Raw genomic sequence first — 21,394 nt, 5'->3', positions numbered from 1 at the left:
TCAGACAGTATCACACCCCCTACTCTACCTCTCCCATCAGACAGTATCACACCCCCTACTCTACACCTCCCATCAGACAGTATCACACCCCCTACTCTACCTCTCCCATCAGACAGTATCACACCCCCTACTCTACCTCTCCCATCAGACAGTATCACACCCCCTACTCTACCTCTCCCATCAGACAGTATCACACCCCCTACTCTACCTCTCCCATCAGACAGTATCACACCCCCTACTCTACACCTCCCATCAGACAGTATCACACCCCCTACTCTACCTCTCCCATCAGACAGTATCACACCCCCTACCCTACACCTCCCATCAGACAGTATCACACCCCCTACTCTACCTCTCCCATCAGACAGTATCACACCCCCTACTCTACCTCTCCCATCAGACAGTATCACACCCCCTACTCTACCTCTCCCATCAGACAGTATCACACCCCCTACCCTACACCTCCCATCAGACAGTATCACACCCCCTACTCTACACCTCCCATCAGACAGTATCACACCCCCTACTCTACCTCTCCCATCAGACAGTATCACACCCCCTACTCTACCTCTCCCATCAGACAGTATCACACCCCCTACTCTACACCTCCCATCATACAGTATCACACCCCCTACTCTACCTCTCCCATCAGACAGTATCACACCCCCTACTCTACACCTCCCATCATACAGTATCACACCCCCTACTCTACCTCTCCCATCAGACAGTATCACACCCCCTACCCTACACCTCCCATCATACAGTATCACACCCCCTACTCTACCTCTCCCATCAGACAGTATCACACCCCCTACTCTACCTCTCCCATCAGACAGTATCACACCCCCTACTCTACCTCTCCCATCATACAGTATCACACCCCCTACTCTACCTCTCCCATCATACAGTATCACACCCCCTACTCTACCTCTCCCATCAGACAGTATCACACCCCCTACTCTACACCTCCCATCAGACAGTATCACACCCCCTACTCTACACCTCCCATCATACAGTATCACACCCCCTACTCTACCTCTCCCATCAGACAGTATCACACCCCCTACTCTACACCTCCCATCAGACAGTATCACACCCCCTACTCTACCTCTCCCATCAGACAGTATCACACCCCCTACTCTACACCTCCCATCAGACAGTATCACACCCCCTACTCTACCTCTCCCATCAGACAGTATCACACCCCCTACTCTACACCTCCCATCAGACAGTATCACACCCCCTACTCTACCTCTCCCATCAGACAGTATCACACCCCCTACTCTACACCTCCCATCAGACAGTATCACACCCCCTACTCTACCTCTCCCATCAGACAGTATCACACCCCCTACTCTACCTCTCCCATCAGACAGTATCACACCCCCTACTCTACACCTCCCATCAGACAGTATCACACCCCCTACTCTACCTCTCCCATCAGACAGTATCACACCCCCTACTCTACCTCTCCCATCAGACAGTATCACACCCCCTACTCTACCTCTCCCATCAGACAGTATCACACCCCCTACTCTACCTCTCCCATCAGACAGTATCACACCCCCTACTCTACTTCTCCCATCATACAGTATCACACCCCCTACTCTACCTCTCCCATCAGACAGTATCACACCCCCTACTCTACCTCTCCCATCAGACAGTATCACACCCCCTACTCTACACCTCCCATCATACAGTATCACACCCCCTACTCTACCTCTCCCATCAGACAGTATCACACCCCCTACCCTACACCTCCCATCATACAGTATCACACCCCCTACTCTACCTCTCCCATCAGACAGTATCACACCCCCTACTCTACCTCTCCCATCAGACAGTATCACACCCCCTACTCTACACCTCCCATCAGACAGTATCACACCCCCTACTCTACACCTCCCATCAGACAGTATCACACCCCCTACTCTACCTCTCCCATCAGACAGTATCACACCCCTACTCTACACCTCCCATCAGACAGTATCACACCCCCTACTCTACCTCTCCCATCAGACAGTATCACACCCCCTACTCTACCTCTCCCATCAGACAGTATCACACCCCCTACTCTACCTCTCCCATCAGACAGTATCACACCCCCTACTCTACCTCTCCCATCAGACAGTATCACACCCCCTACTCTACACCTCCCATCAGACAGTATCACACCCCCTACTCTACCTCTCCCATCAGACAGTATCACACCCCCTACTCTACACCTCCCATCAGACAGTATCACACCCCCTACTCTACCTCTCCCATCAGACAGTATCACACCCCCTACTCTACACCTCCGATCAGACAGTATCACACCCCCACACTACCTCTCCCATCAGACAGTATCACACCCCCTACTCTACCTCTCCCATCAGACAGTATCACACCCCCTACTCTACCTCTCCCATCAGACAGTATCACATCCCCTACTCTACACCTCCCATCAGACAGTATCACACCCCCTACTCTACCTCTCCCATCAGACAGTATCACATCCCCTACTCTACACCTCCCATCAGACAGTATCACACCCCCTACTCTACCTCTCCCATCAGACAGTATCACACCCCCTACTCTACACCTCCCATCAGACAGTATCACACACCCTACTCTACCTCTCCCATCAGACAGTATCACACCCCCTACTCTACCTCTCCCATCAGACAGTATCACACCCCCTACTCTACCTCTCCCATCAGACAGTATCACACCCCCTACTCTACACCTCCCATCAGACAGTATCACACCCCCTACTCTACCTCTCCCATCAGACAGTATCACACCCCCTACTCTACACCTCCCATCAGACAGTATCACACCCCCTACTCTACCTCTCCCATCAGACAGTATCACACACCCTACTCTACCTCTCCCATCAGACAGTATCACACCCCCTACTCTACACCTCCCATCAGACAGTATCACACCCCCTACTCTACCTCTCCCATCAGACAGTATCACACCCCCTACTCTACCTCTCCCATCAGACAGTATCACACCCCCTACTCTACACCTCCCATCAGACAGTATCACACCCCCTACTCTACCTCTCCCATCAGACAGTATCACACCCCCTACTCTACCTCTCCCATCAGACAGTATCACACCCCCTACTCTACCTCTCCCATCAGACAGTATCACACCCCCTACTCTACCTCTCCCATCAGACAGTATCACACCCCCTACTCTACACCTCCCATCAGACAGTATCACACCCCCTACTCTACACCTCCCATCAGACAGTATCACACCCCCTACTCTACCTCTCCCATCAGACAGTATCACACCCCCTACTCTACCTCTCCCATCAGACAGTATCACACCCCCTACTCTACTTCTCCCATCAGACAGTATCACACCCCCTACTCTACCTCTCCCATCAGACAGTATCACACCCCCTACTCTACCTCTCCCATCAGACAGTATCACACCCCCTACTCTACACCTCCCATCAGACAGTATCACACCCCCTACTCTACCTCTCCCATCAGACAGTATCACACCCCCTACTCTACACCTCCCATCATACAGTATCACACCCCCTACTCTACCTCTCCCATCAGACAGTATCACACCCCCTACTCTACCTCTCCCATCAGGCAGTATCACACCCCCTACTCTACCTCTCCCATCAGACAGTATCACACCCCCTACTCTACACCTCCCATCATACAGTATCACACCCCCTACTCTACCTCTCCCATCAGACAGTATCACACCCCCTACTCTACACCTCCCATCATACAGTATCACACCCCCTACTCTACCTCTCCCATCAGACAGTATCACACCCCCTACCCTACACCTCCCATCATATAGTATCACACCCCCTACTCTACCTCTCCCATCAGACAGTATCACACCCCCTACTCTACCTCTCCCATCAGACAGTATCACACCCCCTACTCTACACCTCCCATCAGACAGTATCACACCCCCACACTACCTCTCCCATCAGACAGTATCACACCCCCTACTCTACCTCTCCCATCAGACAGTATCACACCCCCTACTCTACCTCTCCCATCAGACAGTATCACATCCCCTACTCTACACCTCCCATCAGACAGTATCACACCCCCTACTCTACCTCTCCCATCAGACAGTATCACATCCCCTACTCTACACCTCCCATCAGACAGTATCACACCCCCTACTCTACCTCTCCCATCAGACAGTATCACACCCCCTACTCTACACCTCCCATCAGACAGTATCACACACCCTACTCTACCTCTCCCATCAGACAGTATCACACCCCCTACTCTACCTCTCCCATCAGACAGTATCACACCCCCTACTCTACCTCTCCCATCAGACAGTATCACACCCCCTACTCTACACCTCCCATCAGACAGTATAACACCCCCTACTCTACACCTCCCATCAGACAGTATCACACCCCCTACTCTACACCTCCCATCAGACAGTATCACACCCCCTACTCTACCTCTCCCATCAGACAGTATCACACCCCCTACTCTACACCTCCCATCAGACAGTATCACACCCCCTACTCTACCTCTCCCATCAGACAGTATCACACACCCTACTCTACCTCTCCCATCAGACAGTATCACACCCCCTACTCTACACCTCCCATCAGACAGTATCACACCCCCTACTCTACCTCTCCCATCAGACAGTATCACACCCCCTACTCTACACCTCCCATCAGACAGTATCACACCCCCTACTCTACCTCTCCCATCAGACAGTATCACACCCCCTACTCTACCTCTCCCATCAGACAGTATCACACCCCCTACTCTACCTCTCCCATCAGACAGTATCACACCCCCAACTCTACACCTCCCATCAGACAGTATCACACCCCCTACTCTACACCTCCCATCAGACAGTATCACACCCCCTACTCTACACCTCCCATCAGACAGTATCACACCCCCTACTCTACACCTCCCATCAGACAGTATCACACCCCCTACTCTACACCTCCCATCAGACAGTATCACACCCCCTACTCTACCTCTCCCATCAGACAGTATCACACCCCCTACTCTACCTCTCCCATCAGACAGTATCACACCCCCTACTCTACCTCTCCCATCAGACAGTATCACACCCCCTACTCTACCTCTCCCATCAGACAGTATCACACCCCCTACTCTACTTCTCCCATCAGACAGTATCACACCCCCTACTCTACCTCTCCCATCAGACAGTATCACACCCCCTACTCTACCTCTCCCATCAGACAGTATCACACCCCCTACTCTACACCTCCCATCAGACAGTATCACACCCCCTACTCTACCTCTCCCATCAGACAGTATCACACCCCCTACTCTACACCTCCCATCAGACAGTATCACACCCCCTACTCTACACCTCCCATCAGACAGTATCACACCCCCTACTCTACCTCTCCCATCAGACAGTATCACACCCCCTACTCTACACCTCCCATCAGACAGTATCACACCCCCTACTCTACCTCTCCCATCAGACAGTATCACACCCCCTACTCTACCTCTCCCATCAGACAGTATCACACCCCCTACTCTACCTCTCCCATCAGACAGTATCACACCCCCTACTCTACCTCTCCCATCAGACAGTATCACACCCCCTACTCTACACCTCCCATCAGACAGTATCACACCCCCTACTCTACCTCTCCCATCAGACAGTATCACACCCACTACTCTACCTCTCCCATCAGACAGTATCACACCCCCTACTCTACCTCTCCCATCAGACAGTATCACACCCCCTACTCTACCTCTCCCATCAGACAGTATCACACCCCCTACTCTACCTCTCCCATCAGACAGTATCACACCCCCTACTCTACCTCTCCCATCAGACAGTATCACACCCCCTACTCTACCTCTCCCATCAGACAGTATCACACCCCCTACTCTACACCTCCCATCAGACAGTATCACACCCCCTACTCTACCTCTCCCATCAGACAGTATCACACCCCCTACTCTACCTCTCCCATCAGACAGTATCACACCCCCTACTCTACACCTCCCATCAGACAGTATCACACCCCCTACTCTACCTCTCCCATCAGACAGTATCACACCCCCTACCCTACACCTCCCATCAGACAGTATCACACCCCCTACTCTACCTCTCCCATCAGACAGTATCACACCCCCTACTCTACCTCTCCCATCAGACAGTATCACACCCCCTACTCTACCTCTCCCATCAGACAGTATCACACCCCCTACTCTACACCTCCCATCAGACAGTATCACACCCCCTACTTTACACCTCCCATCAGACAGTATCACACCCCCTACTCTACCTCTCCCATCAGACAGTATCACACCCCCTACCCTACACCTCCCATCATACAGTATCACACCCCCTACTCTACCTCTCCCATCAGACAGTATCACACCCCCTACTCTACCTCTCCCATCAGACAGTATCACACCCCCTACTCTACACCTCCCATCAGACAGTATCACACCCCCTACTCTACACCTCCCATCATACAGTATCACACCCCCTACTCTACCTCTCCCATCAGACAGTATCACACCCCTACTCTACCTCTCCCATCAGACAGTATCACGCCCCCTACTCTACACCTCCCATCAGACAGTATCACACCCCCTACTCTACACCTCCCATCAGACAGTATCACACCCCCTACTCTACACCTCCCATCAGACAGTATCACACCCCCTACTCTACCTCTCCCATCAGACAGTATCACACCCCCTACTCTACACCTCCCATCAGACAGTATCACACCCCCTACTCTACCTCTCCCATCAGACAGTATCACACCCCCTACTCTACCTCTCCCATCAGACAGTATCACACCCACTACTCTACCTCTCCCATCAGACAGTATCACACCCCCTACTCTACCTCTCCCATCAGACAGTATCACACCCCCTACTCTACACCTCCCATCAGACAGTATCACACCCCCTACTCTACCTCTCCCATCAGACAGTATCACACCCACTACTCTACCTCTCCCATCAGACAGTATCACACCCCCTACTCTACCTCTCCCATCAGACAGTATCACACCCCCTACTCTACACCTCCCATCAGACAGTATCACACCCCCTACTCTACCTCTCCCATCAGACAGTATCACACCCCCTACTCTACCTCTCCCATCAGACAGTATCACACCCCCTACTCTACCTCTCCCATCAGACAGTATCACACCCCCTACTCTACACCTCCCATCAGACAGTATCACACCCCCTACTCTACCTCTCCCATCAGACAGTATCACACCCCCTACTCTACCTCTCCCATCAGACAGTATCACACCCCCTACTCTACACCTCCCATCAGACAGTATAACACCCCCTACTCTACACCTCCCATCAGACAGTATCACACCCCCTACTCTACCTCTCCCATCAGACAGTATCACACCCCCTACTCTACACCTCCCATCAGACAGTATAACACCCCCTACTCTACACCTCCCATCAGACAGTATCACACCCCCTACTCTACCTCTCCCATCAGACAGTATCACACCCACTACTCTACCTCTCCCATCAGACAGTATCACACCCCCTACTCTACCTCTCCCATCAGACAGTTTCACACCCCCTACTCTACCTCTCCCATCAGACAGTATCACACCCCCTACTCTACACCTCCCATCAGACAGTATCACACCCCCTACTCTACCTCTCCCATCAGACAGTATCACACCCCCTACTCTACACCTCCCATCAGACAGTATCACACCCCCTACTCTACCTCTCCCATCAGACAGTATTACACCCCCTACTCTACCTCTCCCATCAGACAGTATCACACCCCCTACTCTACCTCTCCCATCAGACAGTATCACACCCCCTACTCTACACCTCCCATCATACAGTATCACACCCCCTACTCTACCTCTCCCATCAGACAGTATCACACCCCCTACTCTACACCTCCCATCAGACAGTATCACACCCCCTACTCTACCTCTCCCATCAGACACTATCACACCCCCTACTCTACACCTCCCATCAGACAGTATCACACCCCCTACTCTACCTCTCCCATCAGACAGTATCACACCCCCTACTCTACCTCTCCCATCAGACAGTATCACACCCCCTACTCTACACCTCCCATCAGACAGTATCACACCCCCTACCCTACCTCTCCCATCAGACAGTATCACACCCCCTACTCTACCTCTCCCATCAGACAGTATCACACCCCCTACTCTACCTCTCCCATCAGACAGTATCACACCCCCTACTCTACCTCTCCCATCAGACAGTTTCACACCCCCTACTCTACCTCTCCCATCAGACAGTATCACACCCCCTACTCTACCTCTCCCATCAGACAGTATCACACCCCCTACTCTACACCTCCCATCAGACAGTATCACACCCCCTACTCTACACCTCCCATCAGACAGTATCACACCCCCTACTCTACCTCTCCCATCAGACAGTATTACACCCCCTACTCTACCTCTCCCATCAGACAGTATCACACCCCCTACTCTACCTCTCCCATCAGACAGTATCACACCCCCTACTCTACACCTCCCATCAGACAGTATCACACCCCCTACTCTACCTCTCCCATCAGACAGTATCACACCCCCTACTCTACCTCTCCCATCAGACAGTATCACACCCCCTACTCTACCTCTCCCATCAGACAGTATCACACCCCCTACTCTACACCTCCCATCAGACAGTATCACACCCCCTACTCTACCTCTCCCATCAGACAGTATCACACCCCCTACTCTACCTCTCCCATCAGACAGTATCACACCCCCTACTCTACCTCTCCCATCAGACAGTATCACACCCCCTACTCTACCTCTCCCATCAGACAGTATCACACCCCCTACTCTACCTCTCCCATCAGACAGTATCACACCCCTACTCTACCTCTCCCATCAGACAGTATCACACCCCCTACTCTACCTCTCCCATCAGACAGTATCACACCCCCTTCTCTACCTCTCCCATCAGACAGTATTACACCCCCTACTCTACACCTCCCATCAGACAGTATCACACCCCCTACTCTACCTCTCCCATCAGACAGTATCACACCCCCTACTCTACCTCTCCCATCAGACAGTATCCCATCCACTTCCCTGCCCAGCCATAATGGCTACAGCTGGAGTATGTTTATATAACGATGGTGAGGGACTGGCTATGAGACACGAAGGGCCTGGTGTTGATGATTCTAGCTCACAAATGACGGAGAACAAACAATGTAGTGTCGTGATCATCCATCAGGAATGAAACATACCGCTTTAGAATAGATCAACACTTGTTTCAACTGATAAACTAATCATGGTAGTCAGTCTGGACCTTGGCTATTTGAATACGTTTGGTTAGTACTGGGCTGGCTGAACGTCAGCCTGTTTACATCCTGTAGCCTCCCAGGACTGGAGTTGAAGACCCTCCTCAGCTCAACCTGATTCCCATGACATGGTGAACTCACATAGCTCTGTTGCGTGTGGTTTTGTTTTCCTCGGGGAACCAAGAATAATCAGTAATGTCCTCTTCAAGAATATTAGACGCAGGTCGACAGGAGGCCTCTTGAGGTCATGTTAAGCTGTTCCAGTCTGTCTGTCAGGGCCATTGTGTCCATTGGGGATATCAAACCTCTCCTGGAGTGGAGTGTGAGTAACAGGAGCGGAACACAAATCCTTTTTCCAGAGGCCACAGATGAACATTATATTTCTCTTTAGACCTGTTGCGTTTTATGTAGCAGCCATTTTTCTTCATAACATTTTTTTTAAAACTCAAATAATTGTCCATGGCATGGAGAGGGATGGTAGATCAGGTATAAGAATTTGCATTTGTGACTGCATGTGTGATTGTGTGGGCATGCCTGTGTATCTGTGTGACAGTATTCTCTCTATAATATACAGTGAAGCCATAAAAGGCCACTGTTTGTCTGATGGTGGGGAGATGTAAAGTTCTGGCTCCAGTGTAGCTCAGTAGTTACGTTATATTTATAGCCTCAGATCAAGTGGTCCGGCCCACCCCAGTCACCCCACTGCCCAGTCCCCGGGTACTGCTGCTCTTAAACCAATCAAGCAGAGACTAGGACTGGTCTTCTCCCTCAACTCTCGGTCTGCTCTGACTCCTCTAGCAAGAGGCACACAGGCTGAGGCTGCCGCACTCACAGGTAGGAGAACACTTCTCCGGACACTTCTCTCTCTACTCCGGCTGTGGTCCACTGTTCTGGTAACTGACTACTGGTCTACTCTCTTTTTTTACACTTCCTTTGGTTGTTCTAGACATCCGTTTGTTGATTTCTGTCTGTTCCACTGCTCTTCACCTCACTTGTTAACTTGCAGCCACTCACACAGCTGAGGCTGAGCTGCCAATGCTTTTTTTCAGGCTAGAGCTTGTTCTCTTTGGCAGCAAATTAGCTTTTTGGATTTGTGAATCTTTGTGATGCTTTAGAGCTAACCCTCTCATCCTTTTATTTTGGAATTAGGTGGTTGATGTTTGTTTCAGATTAGTTTCAAATACTTTGATAAATACAGCTGTCAATAGCTATCGGTAACTACCCACTGGGCACACACTGGTTGAATCAACGTTGTTTCCACGCAATTTCAATGAAGTTACTTGGAACCAACGTGGAATATACACTACCGTTCAAAAGTTTGGGGTCACATAGAAATGTCCTTGTTTTTGAAAGAAAAGCAATTTTTTTGTCCATTAAAATAACATCAAATTGATCAGAAATACAGTTTAGACATTGTTAATGTTGTAAATGAGTATTGTAGCTGGAAACGGCTGATTTTTAATGGAATATCTACATAGGCGCACAGAGGCCCATTATCAGCAACCATCACTCCTGTGTTCCAATGGCACGTTGTGTTAGCTAATCCAAGTTTATCATTTTAAAAGGCTAATTGATCATTAGAAAACCCCTTTGCAATTATGTTAGCACAGCTGAAAACTGTTGTCCGGATTAAAGAAGCAATAAAACTGTCCTTCTTTAGACTAGTTGAGTATCTGGAGCATCAGCATTTGTGGGTTCGATTACAGGCTCAAAATGTCCAGAAAGAAATAACTTTCTTCTGAAACTCATCAGTCTATTCTTGTTCTGAGAAATTAAGGCTATTCCATGCGAGAAATTGCCAAGAAACTGAAAATCTTGTACAACGCTGTGTACTACTCCCTTCACAGAACAGTGCAAACTGGCTCAAACCAGAATAGAAAGAGGAGTGGGAGGTCCAGGTGCACAACTGAGCAAGAGGACAAGTTCATTAGAGTGTCCAGGTCACAACCTCTCAAACCTCTTTGGCAAATTCTTAGATCTTAGATTGTCCTCCAAATAGGCCTGGAATGTATGCTCTTTTGCAAAAATATTGACTTGCTACGATGAAGCAATATGGAGGGTCCTCTTTGTCTGGATCTCAATGTATTCTGTTCAGGGTGTCCATCGATCAATTCATTCGGTTCTGTTTTTCTAAAGACTCTTAAGAGAAGCATGTGGCATTTTTTCATGTGGTGGATTTGCGAGATGGACTGAACGCTGAACAGTAAGTAGTCTTTGAAAACGAAGAGCGGCTGAATACAGGAATCAGTGCGGTGTGGCTGGATGAAATGAGATGGAGGTTTGGGTGGGCTGGGCAGTTGCCTGAAGGGCCACGTTTTTGGAGTGGGGATGCCCCTCCATGGTAGGGGCCCTGGAGTCACTCATCATGATCTTTTATTAGCCATGGTGTCATGGTAGTGTCGTGACAATTTGTGTGGCTGGTAAGACTATGGCCCTGCAATGAAATTATGGCTAAAGCAACAAATTGTGGTCCAGGGACCAATATTTGGTCTGTTACAGTATAATTATAATAATAGAGATCCATTGTAGACCTTGAATTAGACAGGAGATTGAGGGGAAATGAGACCTCGTTGGGCTTAATGTATGAATCCATGTTGTAACGCACGTCATAAGAAGGAGAAGTGGACCAAAGCGCAGCGTGGTAAGTGTTCGTGATAATTTATTTCAAGAAACACTCAAACAAGAATAACCAAAAACAACAAAACGAAAGCGAACAGTTCCGTCAGGCTCAGAATGCTAAACAGAAAATAACCTCCCACAAACGCAGGTGGAAAACAGGCTGCTTAAGTATGATTCCCAATCAGAGACAACGATAGACAGCTGCCTCTGATTGGGAACCACACTCAGCCCAAAAACAAAGAAACAAAAAACATAGACGTCCCTACCCGAGCCACACCCTGACCTAACCAAACATAGAGAATAATAAGGATCTCTACTGTCAGGGTGTGACACATGTACTGTAGTAAAAGGGTCTGAACTACTGCTAACTCCTACCAAAGGTTTTGAGCATGACTCTGATTTGGGAATGGATGAATTGAGGTCTTTGTTGTGGTAGGGAAATGGGACAGGAAGTCAACTGAAATTAGATTTGGATTGTTATAGGCTACTGCATGTGACAGTGTGTCACAACTACGCTCATGTCTTATTCTGAAAATTGGAAGTATCTACACATCGTGACAGAGATCTATCTGTGTCTTATACCCAACACTATTCAGATTTTTCTAGACTACAGGGGGGAGGAAGTATGTCAGTGTGCTGGTGAATAAAGTCTGCAATGCAGGTTTAATTGAATTAGCCTATTTCTTGAGACTTCAAAGTTTTTCAGTTGTCCTTGACAGATCAAATTAACCTGCAAATCAACCATAATTATTTCTGTGGAACCTAGTATTTGTGAAGTGCGTGTCTCTATTTACAGTAGGGATCACAAAATCACTCAATTCCATTTGTGGAGGTGGACGAGTTACGTTGAGTGTTGTGGTGTGTGTGGAGGAGAAGGAGTTATGTTGAGTGTTGTGGTGTGTGTGGAGGAGAAGGAGTTATGTTGAGTGTTGTGGTGTGTGTGGAGGAGAAGGAGTTATGTTGAGTGTTGTGGTGTGTGTGGAGGAGAAGGAGTTATGTTGAGTGTTGTGGTGTGTGGAGGAGAAGGAGGAGGAGGAGGAGGAGGAGGTGTGTAGCTCTGTTCCAAACTCCTCTTATTGAGTCATGGACATCAACGCCAGCACACCGCCTCCCTGCCCCTGCCAACAGATGCTCCAAATACTTCATCTTGTCATCCTGAGATCGTGGATCATCCGAGTCCATTCCAAAACGGAGGGAGGAGGAAGACAGGGGAGGCAAAGAGGGAGAGAGGCCTAGAAATATCCACTGTTGTCATAAACCTCTGCCAGAAACAACCTGTGGAATGAAGTCTCCCTATTATAAGAAAGAGATACGCAATGAAATGCATCACTACATACCTCATTGTCAATTACTTCAAACTCTGCTTCTCTGCAGTGTTGTATTGTGGACCACTGGGTGGCTACCACAGGAGGCTGCTGAGGGGATGACTGGAACGGAGCGAATGGAATGGCATCAAACCATGTGTTTGGTGTATTTTACTCCATTCCACTCATTCCGCTCCAGCCATTACCACAAGCCCGTCCTCCCCAATTAAGGTGCCACCAACCTCCTGTGGCGTCTACCCCATAGAAATAGACTTACTAAAAAGTCCCGCGGACCACAGATTGCCACAGACTGCCCCCTCAAAGGTCATTCTAACTCTATGATCTATGCAAGGCGTCTGGCTGTCTGTCCAGGACGGAGAGGGGGACACAGTGGAACTCACTGCGGACTTCCTGCCCCACAAAGGATCATGAGCGGGATAGCCAGGGGTTAGCCAGGGGTTAGCCAGGGGTTAGCCAGGGCTGAATGGGGAGACAGAGGACAGCTGCGGGGCCCAGAGCAGACTTTGGCACAGCATGCCACCCGTTCTCTCTCCTCCAACTTTAGAGGCTTGAGTCGTCTTTCCACTGTATCCCAGAGCTACACATTGTGTTTTACTAGCATAGGCATACATTGTTGTGTATTGTTCTTACCGTACACCAGCTAGGATTTTTGGATCAAATGCATGATTTAAAACTCAACCGTATGAGTACACCTAGCATTTAAATAAGTATTCATTGATACATTGATACAATTAGCATTTCAGGCAACCCACCAGGCACAGATGTCAATTCAACGTCTATTCCATATTGGTTCAACGTCATTTCATTGAACCAGTGTGTGCCCAGTGGGAACTATTTACATTTCTGGCTGATTACAACATTCTACAACTTTAAATTTGAAGCTCTTACGCTAACAGCTGTGTCCTCAGCTGATGCGATAGCTCACCAAAGCGGCTGATTGCGTAACCAATTTACTCTCGCAGACTTCGTTCTCCAAGTTCTCATGGTGACTTGAATTTTGGTCCGTTGATTGAACCACAGAGATACTTTTATTTCAGCTACGTTAGTACATTAGTAAGCCTTATATGCCGTAGTCTAGTGCATTATGTCATCACATCACATTGCCCTTGTGGTCTCATGGTTATTGAGACCAATCCCCTGTTAAAATACATCACATGTTGATCAAAATCAAATCATAATTTGATTTGATATGTGCGCTGAATACAACAGGTAAGCATTACCGTGAAATGCTTACCTACAAGAACTTAACCAGCAATGCAGTTTTAAGAAAATATAGTTAAGAAAATATTTACTAAATAAACGAAAGTTAAAAAAATGGAAGAATCATGTAACACTGAAACCAATTTTTCACTCAGGGGAAAAACTTCAATATAAGTCACATTTCCACTCAGTCTCCCATTGAAGAAACTGGGTGTCTCTAAATGTTTATGTCCTCTTTTACAGGCAAGAAAGCAAAGGGAGAGATTTGATCCAAAATGGCGGAACGCTACGACTGCCATTACTGCAAGGAGTCCCTGTTTGGGAGGAAGTATGTGCTCAGGGAAGAGAACCCCTTCTGTGTGAAGTGCTACGAGAACCTTTACTCTAACTCCTGTGAAGAGTGCAAGAAGTCCATTGGCTGCAGCAGCAGGGTAGGTGGTCCACTTCCTGAATGTGGTGGTGTAGAGTTTACCAGTACCCAAATTCGCTGTACCGTGATAGGTTGTATTCCTTCCTACTAGTATTCACTTCATTTCTATTACCCAGGTGTTAAACAGAACTTAGAATTAGAACAGGAGTGGATGGAATTAAAACACAAATAACCCAGACCCAGGCACAGTCATTGACCTAGAGGGACACAGGCCATACCACTATGCACTGATTCTCAGCACCTTAGCACACATGCACTCACTCATGCACACACGCACCCACACAGATATACACACACACACACACACACACACACACACACACACACACACACACACACACACACACACACACACACACACACACACACACACACACACACACACACACACACACACACACACACACACACACTATATGTTCAAGCTACACACATATCACAACTGCTGCTACCAGACTCTCATTATGACTGCTTAGTACTACACCATTTGAACACTTGCCCCCGAATCCCCCCCTTCCATAATACACGTGTAAATATTGGACTATAAATTGTGCCTTCCTGATTTGTACTTATATAATGTTTATTCTCTTCTACTGCCATTTACTTTATGTTCATATTCCTATCTTTTATTATTTCTTGTCGTTGTTGCATGAAGGAACCTGCAGGTAAGCATTTCGTTGGACAGTCAACACCACGTGTATCCTGTACATACGACTAATAGAACATGAAACTTGAAACTTGTGGCTTCCTAGATCGCATTCGTGCCTTGTGTTTTTTCAGCAATTTGTGTCACTTTACATGGTCATTAGTGTCACAGATGAGATGACTGTCACTCCCCCTGGATCGGCCTGGAGGGGGGCTCATCTGTGCCGAATGTCCCTGTCCCCTATAGCAGCTAGTCAGTCATCCGTCCTAGGCCTCTTTCAGTTTATCTAACCCATAGCTGTGATTGCCACCCCTGCTCCCATCTCATTATTCAGTCATTCATCTAAATTGGTAGCTAATTAGGCACATATTGTCACACATCCATTGTCACCAAGGCCTCCAGCAAATAGGAGTTGAGTTGAGGTCACTGCCATGACAGACCACTAGAACACAGTGTGTGGTAATCTTAACAGACTGGTGGGCCTTAGATTCAGTCAAAACGCCGATGTCCATTATCCCAGAAAAGGAGGCAACGAGGTGAATGGAGATACACCTGACCCTGGCTCTCTGTCCCGTCCTCCTTCTTCAGGACCTGTCCTACAAGGACCGCCACTGGCATGACGACTGCTTCCACTGCTTCAAGTGTAGCCGCTCCCTGGTGGACAAGCCCTTCTCCACCAAGGACGACCAGCTGATCTGCACCGAGTGCTACTCCAACGAGTACTCCTCCAAGTGCCATGAGTGCAAGAAGACCATCATGCCAGGTAAGGCAATGTCTGGCCTGACAGAGGGGATGGGGGGATGGGGGGGGGGGGTCAGTGAATGGGGCTTTCAGATTGATTTGGCCAGTACACAATCTACTGGTACTGGTAAGGACACTACTGAAGGGGAAAGAGTTGACAGATTTGCCAGACATCTAACAGAGTTGAGGTTTGAGTGGGATTTGGCTACTAGCAAGTCTATTTGGTGCAATCATGGATGCCAAGTTTCCACCTCCTAGGACCTGTGTTAGGAGTTTGTGTAATGAATGATGTGGTTGCAGCAGTCAAACGGGACAGTGGATGGATCTGTCATAGTTTGGTGGAGCCAGCTCACGTACCACTACTGGTATCATTATTCAATGTGTCACATTGGAAGATCAGTCCGTGTGTAACCTGATTTTCCTGTCTTTCTGATCTCAATTATATTATTATGTCTACAGTTGAAGTCGGAAGTTTACATACACTTTGATTGGAGTCATTAAAACTAGTTTTTCAACCACTCCACAAATTTCTTGTTAACAAACTATAGTTTTGGCAAGTCGGTTAGGACATCTACTTTGTGCATGATACAAATAATTTTTCCAACAGTTGTTTATAGACAGATTATTTCACTTATCACAATTCCAGTGGGTCGGAAGTTTACATACACTAAGTTGACTGTGCCTTTAAACAGCTTTGAAAATTCCAGAAAATGATGTCATGGCTTTAGAAGCTTATGATGGGCTAATTGACATCATTTGAGTCAATTGGAGTTGTACCTGTGGATGTATTTCAAGGCCTACCTTCAAACTCAGTGCCTCTTTGCTTGACATCATGGGAAAATCAAAAGAAATCAGCCAAGACCTCAGACAAAAAAATTGTAGACCTCCACAAGTTTGGTTCATCCTTGGGAGCAATTTCAAAATGCCTGAAGGTACCACGTTCATCTGTACAAACAATAGTACGCAGGAATAAACACCATGAGACCACACAGCTGTTATACCACTCAGGAAGGAGACACGTTCTGTCTCCTAGAGATGAATGTACTTTGGTGTGAAAAGTGCAAATCAATCCCGGAACAACAGCAAAGGACCTTGTGAAGATGCTGGAGGAAACTAACTAAGTATCTATATCCACAGTAAAACGAGTCCTATATCGACATAACCTGAAAGGCTGCTCAGCAAGGAAGAAGTCACTGCTCCAAAACCGCGATAAAAAAGCCAGACTACAGTTTGCAACTGCACATGGGGACAAAGATTGTACTTTTTGGAGAAATGTCCTCCGGTCTGATGAAACAAAAATAGAACTGTTTGGCTATAATGGCCATTGTTGTGTTGAGGAAAAAGGTGGAGGCTTGCAAGCCAAAGAACACCATCCCAACCGTGAAGCACGGGGGTGGCAGCATCATGTTGTGGGGGTGCTTTGCTGCAGGAGGGTCTGGTGCACTTCACAAAATAGATGGCATCATGAGGGAGGAATATTATGTGGATATATTGAAGCAACATCTAAAGACATCAGTCAGGAAGTTAAAGCTTGGTCGCAAATGGGTCTTCCAAATGGACAATGACCCCAAGCATACTTCCAAAGTTGTGGCAAAATGGCTTAAGGACAACAAAGTGAAGGTATTGGAGTGACCATCACAAAGCCCTGACCTCAATCTCATAGAAAATGTGTGGGCAGAACTGAAAAAGCGTGTGCGAGCAAGGAGGCCTACAAACCTGACTCAGTTACACCAGCTCTGTCAGAAGGAATGGGCCAAAATTCACCCAACTTATTGTGGAAAGCTTGTGGAAGGCTAGCCAAAACATTTGACCCAAGATAAACAATTTGAAGGCAATGCTACCAAATACTAATTGAGTGTATGTAAACTTCTGACCCACTGGGAATGTGATGAAAGAAATAAAAGCTGAAATAAATCATTCTCTCTACTATTATTCTGACATTTCACATTCTTAAAATAAAGTGGTGATCCTAACTGACCTAAGACATGGAATTATTACTAGGATTAAATGTCAGGAATTGTGAAAAACTGAGTTTAAATGTATTTGGCTAAGGTGTATGTAAACTTCTGACTTCAACTGTATCTCTCTCTCTCTCTCTCTCTCTCTCTCTCACCTACTCTCTCTCTCTCTCTCTCTCTCACCTACTCTCCCTCTCTCTCTCTCTCTCTCTCTCTCTCTCTCTCTCTCTCTCTCTCTCTCTCTCTCTCTCTCTCTCTCTCTCTCTCACTTCCCCCCCTCTCTCTCTCTCTATCTCTCTCACTCACACACTTCCTCTCTCTCTCACTCCCTCTCTCTCCCCCCTCTCTATCTCTCTGCTCTTCACCCTCTCCGCTTCATCCCCTTTCTCTCTCTCCTTCTTTTTCTCCTATCTCGTTTGCAGGCTCCAAGAAGATGGAGCATAAGGGCAACAGCTGGCATGAGACCTGCTTCACTTGCCAGCACTGCCAGCAGCCAATCGGCACCAAGAACTTCATCCATAAGGACAACAGTAACTACTGCGTGCCCTGTTACGAGAAGCAGTTTGCCATGCAGTGTATCCAATGCAAGAAGGTAGTATATATATATATATATATATATATATATATATATATATATATATATATATATATTTAGTATTATTATTATAATTATAATTATTATTTGTTTTTACATTTAACCTTTTTTTAACTAGGCAAGTCTGTTAAGAACAAACTCTTATTTACAAAGACTACCTACACCGGCCAAACCCGGACGACTCTGGTCCAATTGTGCGCCGCCCTGTGGGACTCCCAATCACAGCCGGTTGTGACACAGTCTGGATTTGAAGCAGGGTGTATGTAGTGATGCCTCTAGCACTGAGACATAGTGCCTTACACTGCTGTGCCACTCGGGAGCCCTATATAACCCACTGGAGTGGGCTTAAATGGAGTGTACTGCATCCGAATGTATGCTTTTGGAGAGTTCTGGGTTAAAATGGATTGCTCCTCTCCAGATTCACATTTATTACCATTCTTTGTCAGCATTTAAAACTGGTTCCTTGTGCACACAAAACAAAGCTTGTGATGAATAGAAGTGCACCTCAATTCAGTTGAACCTGCATTATGCAGTACTTCTTTTTCCCATGGTCAAATACCTTCACAGGTATAGATGTTACCTAATTATTGATTGGTGGTTGAGCTTGTCACTTCCTGTTTCTGTCTACTGTAGCCAATCACCACAGGCGGGGTGACCTATCGCGATCAGCCGTGGCATAAGGACTGCTTCCTGTGCACCGGTTGTAAGCAGCAGCTGTCTGGCCAGCGGTTCACCTCTCGGGACGACTTGGCCTACTGCCTGAACTGCTTCTGCAACCTGTATGCCAAGAAGTGTGCCACCTGCACCACCCCTATCAGTGGTATGTATGATTACTCACATTGGCTCATCCTCGCACATACCTGTAGTCTCTGGAGCCAATCATAACATCCACTGAAGTCAAATATTCACTTAGTCATGTATGGATGTCAATGGGAGACTAAGTGAAAGTTCAACAGAAGTGGAAGTTAGGATTTACCCCGTATGATTAGTTAACTATACACTGAGTGTACAAAACACCTGCTCTTTCCATGACAGACTGACCAGATGAATCCAGGCGAATGCTATGATCCCTTATTGGTGTCACCTGTTAAATCCACTTCAATCAGTGTACAGGAAGGGGAGGAGACAAATTAAAGAAGGATTTGTAATCCTTGAGACATGGATTGTGTATGTGTGCCATTCAGAGAGTGAATGGGCAAGACAAAAGATTTAAGTGCCTTTGAACAGGGTATGGTAGTAGGTGCCAGTTGCTCGGGTGTGAGTGTGTCATGAACTGCAACGCTGCTGGGGTTTTCACGCCCAACAGTTTCCTGTGTGTATCAAGAATGGTCCACCACCCAAAGGACATCCAGCCAACTTGACACAACTATGGGAAGCATTGGAGTCAACATAGGCCAACATCTACGTGGAATGCTTTTGACACCTTGTAGAGTCCATGCCCTGACGAATTGAGACTGTTCTGAGGGCAAAAGGGCTGCAACTCAATATTAGAAAGGTTTTGCACACCCTAGTGACACATAAAGTGTCACTAGGACCAGGAATTTTTCCTTACCATGTGACAAAAAAAACCTGCCTGAAATACTCTGGTTCCTTATCCTTTCACTCCATACTCTCCACTTCTATTCACTCCTATTCAAAACATTCCGTAGTAACGACCCCAACTCAAGGTTCCTTACTTACAGTGAGGTTACATATTAACTAGTCAGGTGATCTATTTATCTGTTGTAATAGAGACATGGCACTCAGCTCATGGCTTTTGAATTCCTTCCAGAAAAATGTACTTACTCACTATCTATTAGAGTATTATTACTTTAGTGATCCGGAGTAATTTATAAGTGCGCCGGACAGTGTTCCCACGCTCACATCTTTCTCCATCCCTCCCTCTCTGTGCCTGTCTTGTCTTGCTTGTGCAGGTCTGGGTGGCAGCAAGTACATCTCGTTTGAAGACCGTCAGTGGCACAACAACTGCTTCAACTGCAAGAAGTGCTCCATCTCCCTGGTGGGAAGGGGCTTTCTGACGGCCCGCGATGAGATCATGTGTCCCGAGTGTGGCAAATACGTCTAAAAGCTGTGTGCCAGGAGGGAGCGTCAAAGCCAGAGAAGGCAAAGATGCAAGAGAATATAGGCCTACTCCTACTAACATTTCATTTATTAGAATTATATATTTATTCAATAATATACATTTCAGGCTAACCCAAAGGGCTTTCTGCATGCACTGGCCTCAGATTGATACAGTATGTTGTCTGATGAATTGAGCACAAATTGCATTAGATTCTTAGAAAGAGATATCATTTTGATGTATTTTAAACAAAATAACAACTTTGTCTGTGGTTTGTTACCATTGAAACGTTTAACTATTGTATTATGTTGTATATGTTAGGATAATCATCCGTGACACATAACTATAAAAGGAGTTGTACTTTTCATTATAGCAGTGAAATCTAACGAGAACATGACATGTACCTGCACTCTAAATGTGAAATAAAGTATTTAAAACGCAATTAGTTGATAGAATGATCATTCTGACATTTGATTTTGTTCCAAATCTATAAAGACAACAATAAATCCCATGGGCTC

At 47.2% G+C, this 21,394-nt stretch overlaps 1 protein-coding gene across 1 annotated transcript; it reads left to right on the top strand.

The window, feature by feature from the left end:
* Window positions 1-10,050: 10,050 nt before the first annotated feature.
* On the top strand, window positions 10,051-21,318 carry LOC106574225 (four and a half LIM domains protein 2). The gene is made up of 6 exons (XM_014149916.3): window positions 10,051-10,137; window positions 14,691-14,878; window positions 16,112-16,286; window positions 18,645-18,814; window positions 19,451-19,637; window positions 20,731-21,318. The coding sequence occupies exons 2-6, from the start codon at window positions 14,723-14,725 to the stop codon at window positions 20,880-20,882; spliced, it is 840 nt and encodes a 279-aa protein (XP_014005391.1). The 5' UTR covers window positions 10,051-10,137; window positions 14,691-14,722; the 3' UTR covers window positions 20,883-21,318.
* Window positions 21,319-21,394: the final 76 nt, after the last annotated feature.

This window comes from Salmo salar, chromosome 16 (assembly GCF_965601325.2).
Source record: "Salmo salar chromosome 16, fSalSal1, whole genome shotgun sequence".
Taxonomy (NCBI): Eukaryota; Metazoa; Chordata; class Actinopteri; order Salmoniformes; family Salmonidae; genus Salmo; species Salmo salar.
This window is presented reverse-complemented; position numbering and strand designations above follow the sequence as displayed.

What these genes read in the sequence shown, in the direction of transcription:
- LOC106574225 (XM_014149916.3), top strand. Translation starts at nt 14,723, where the DNA reads ATGGCGGAACGCTACGACTGCCATTACTGCAAGGAGTCCCTGTTTGGG. An exon ending in CAAGAAGACCATCATGCCAG is followed by an intron (nt 16,287 to 18,644) that starts GTAAGGCAATGT and finishes TCTCGTTTGCAG; the next exon opens with GCTCCAAGAAGATGGAGCAT. An exon ending in AGTGTATCCAATGCAAGAAG is followed by an intron (nt 18,815 to 19,450) that starts GTAGTATATATA and finishes TGTCTACTGTAG; the next exon opens with CCAATCACCACAGGCGGGGT.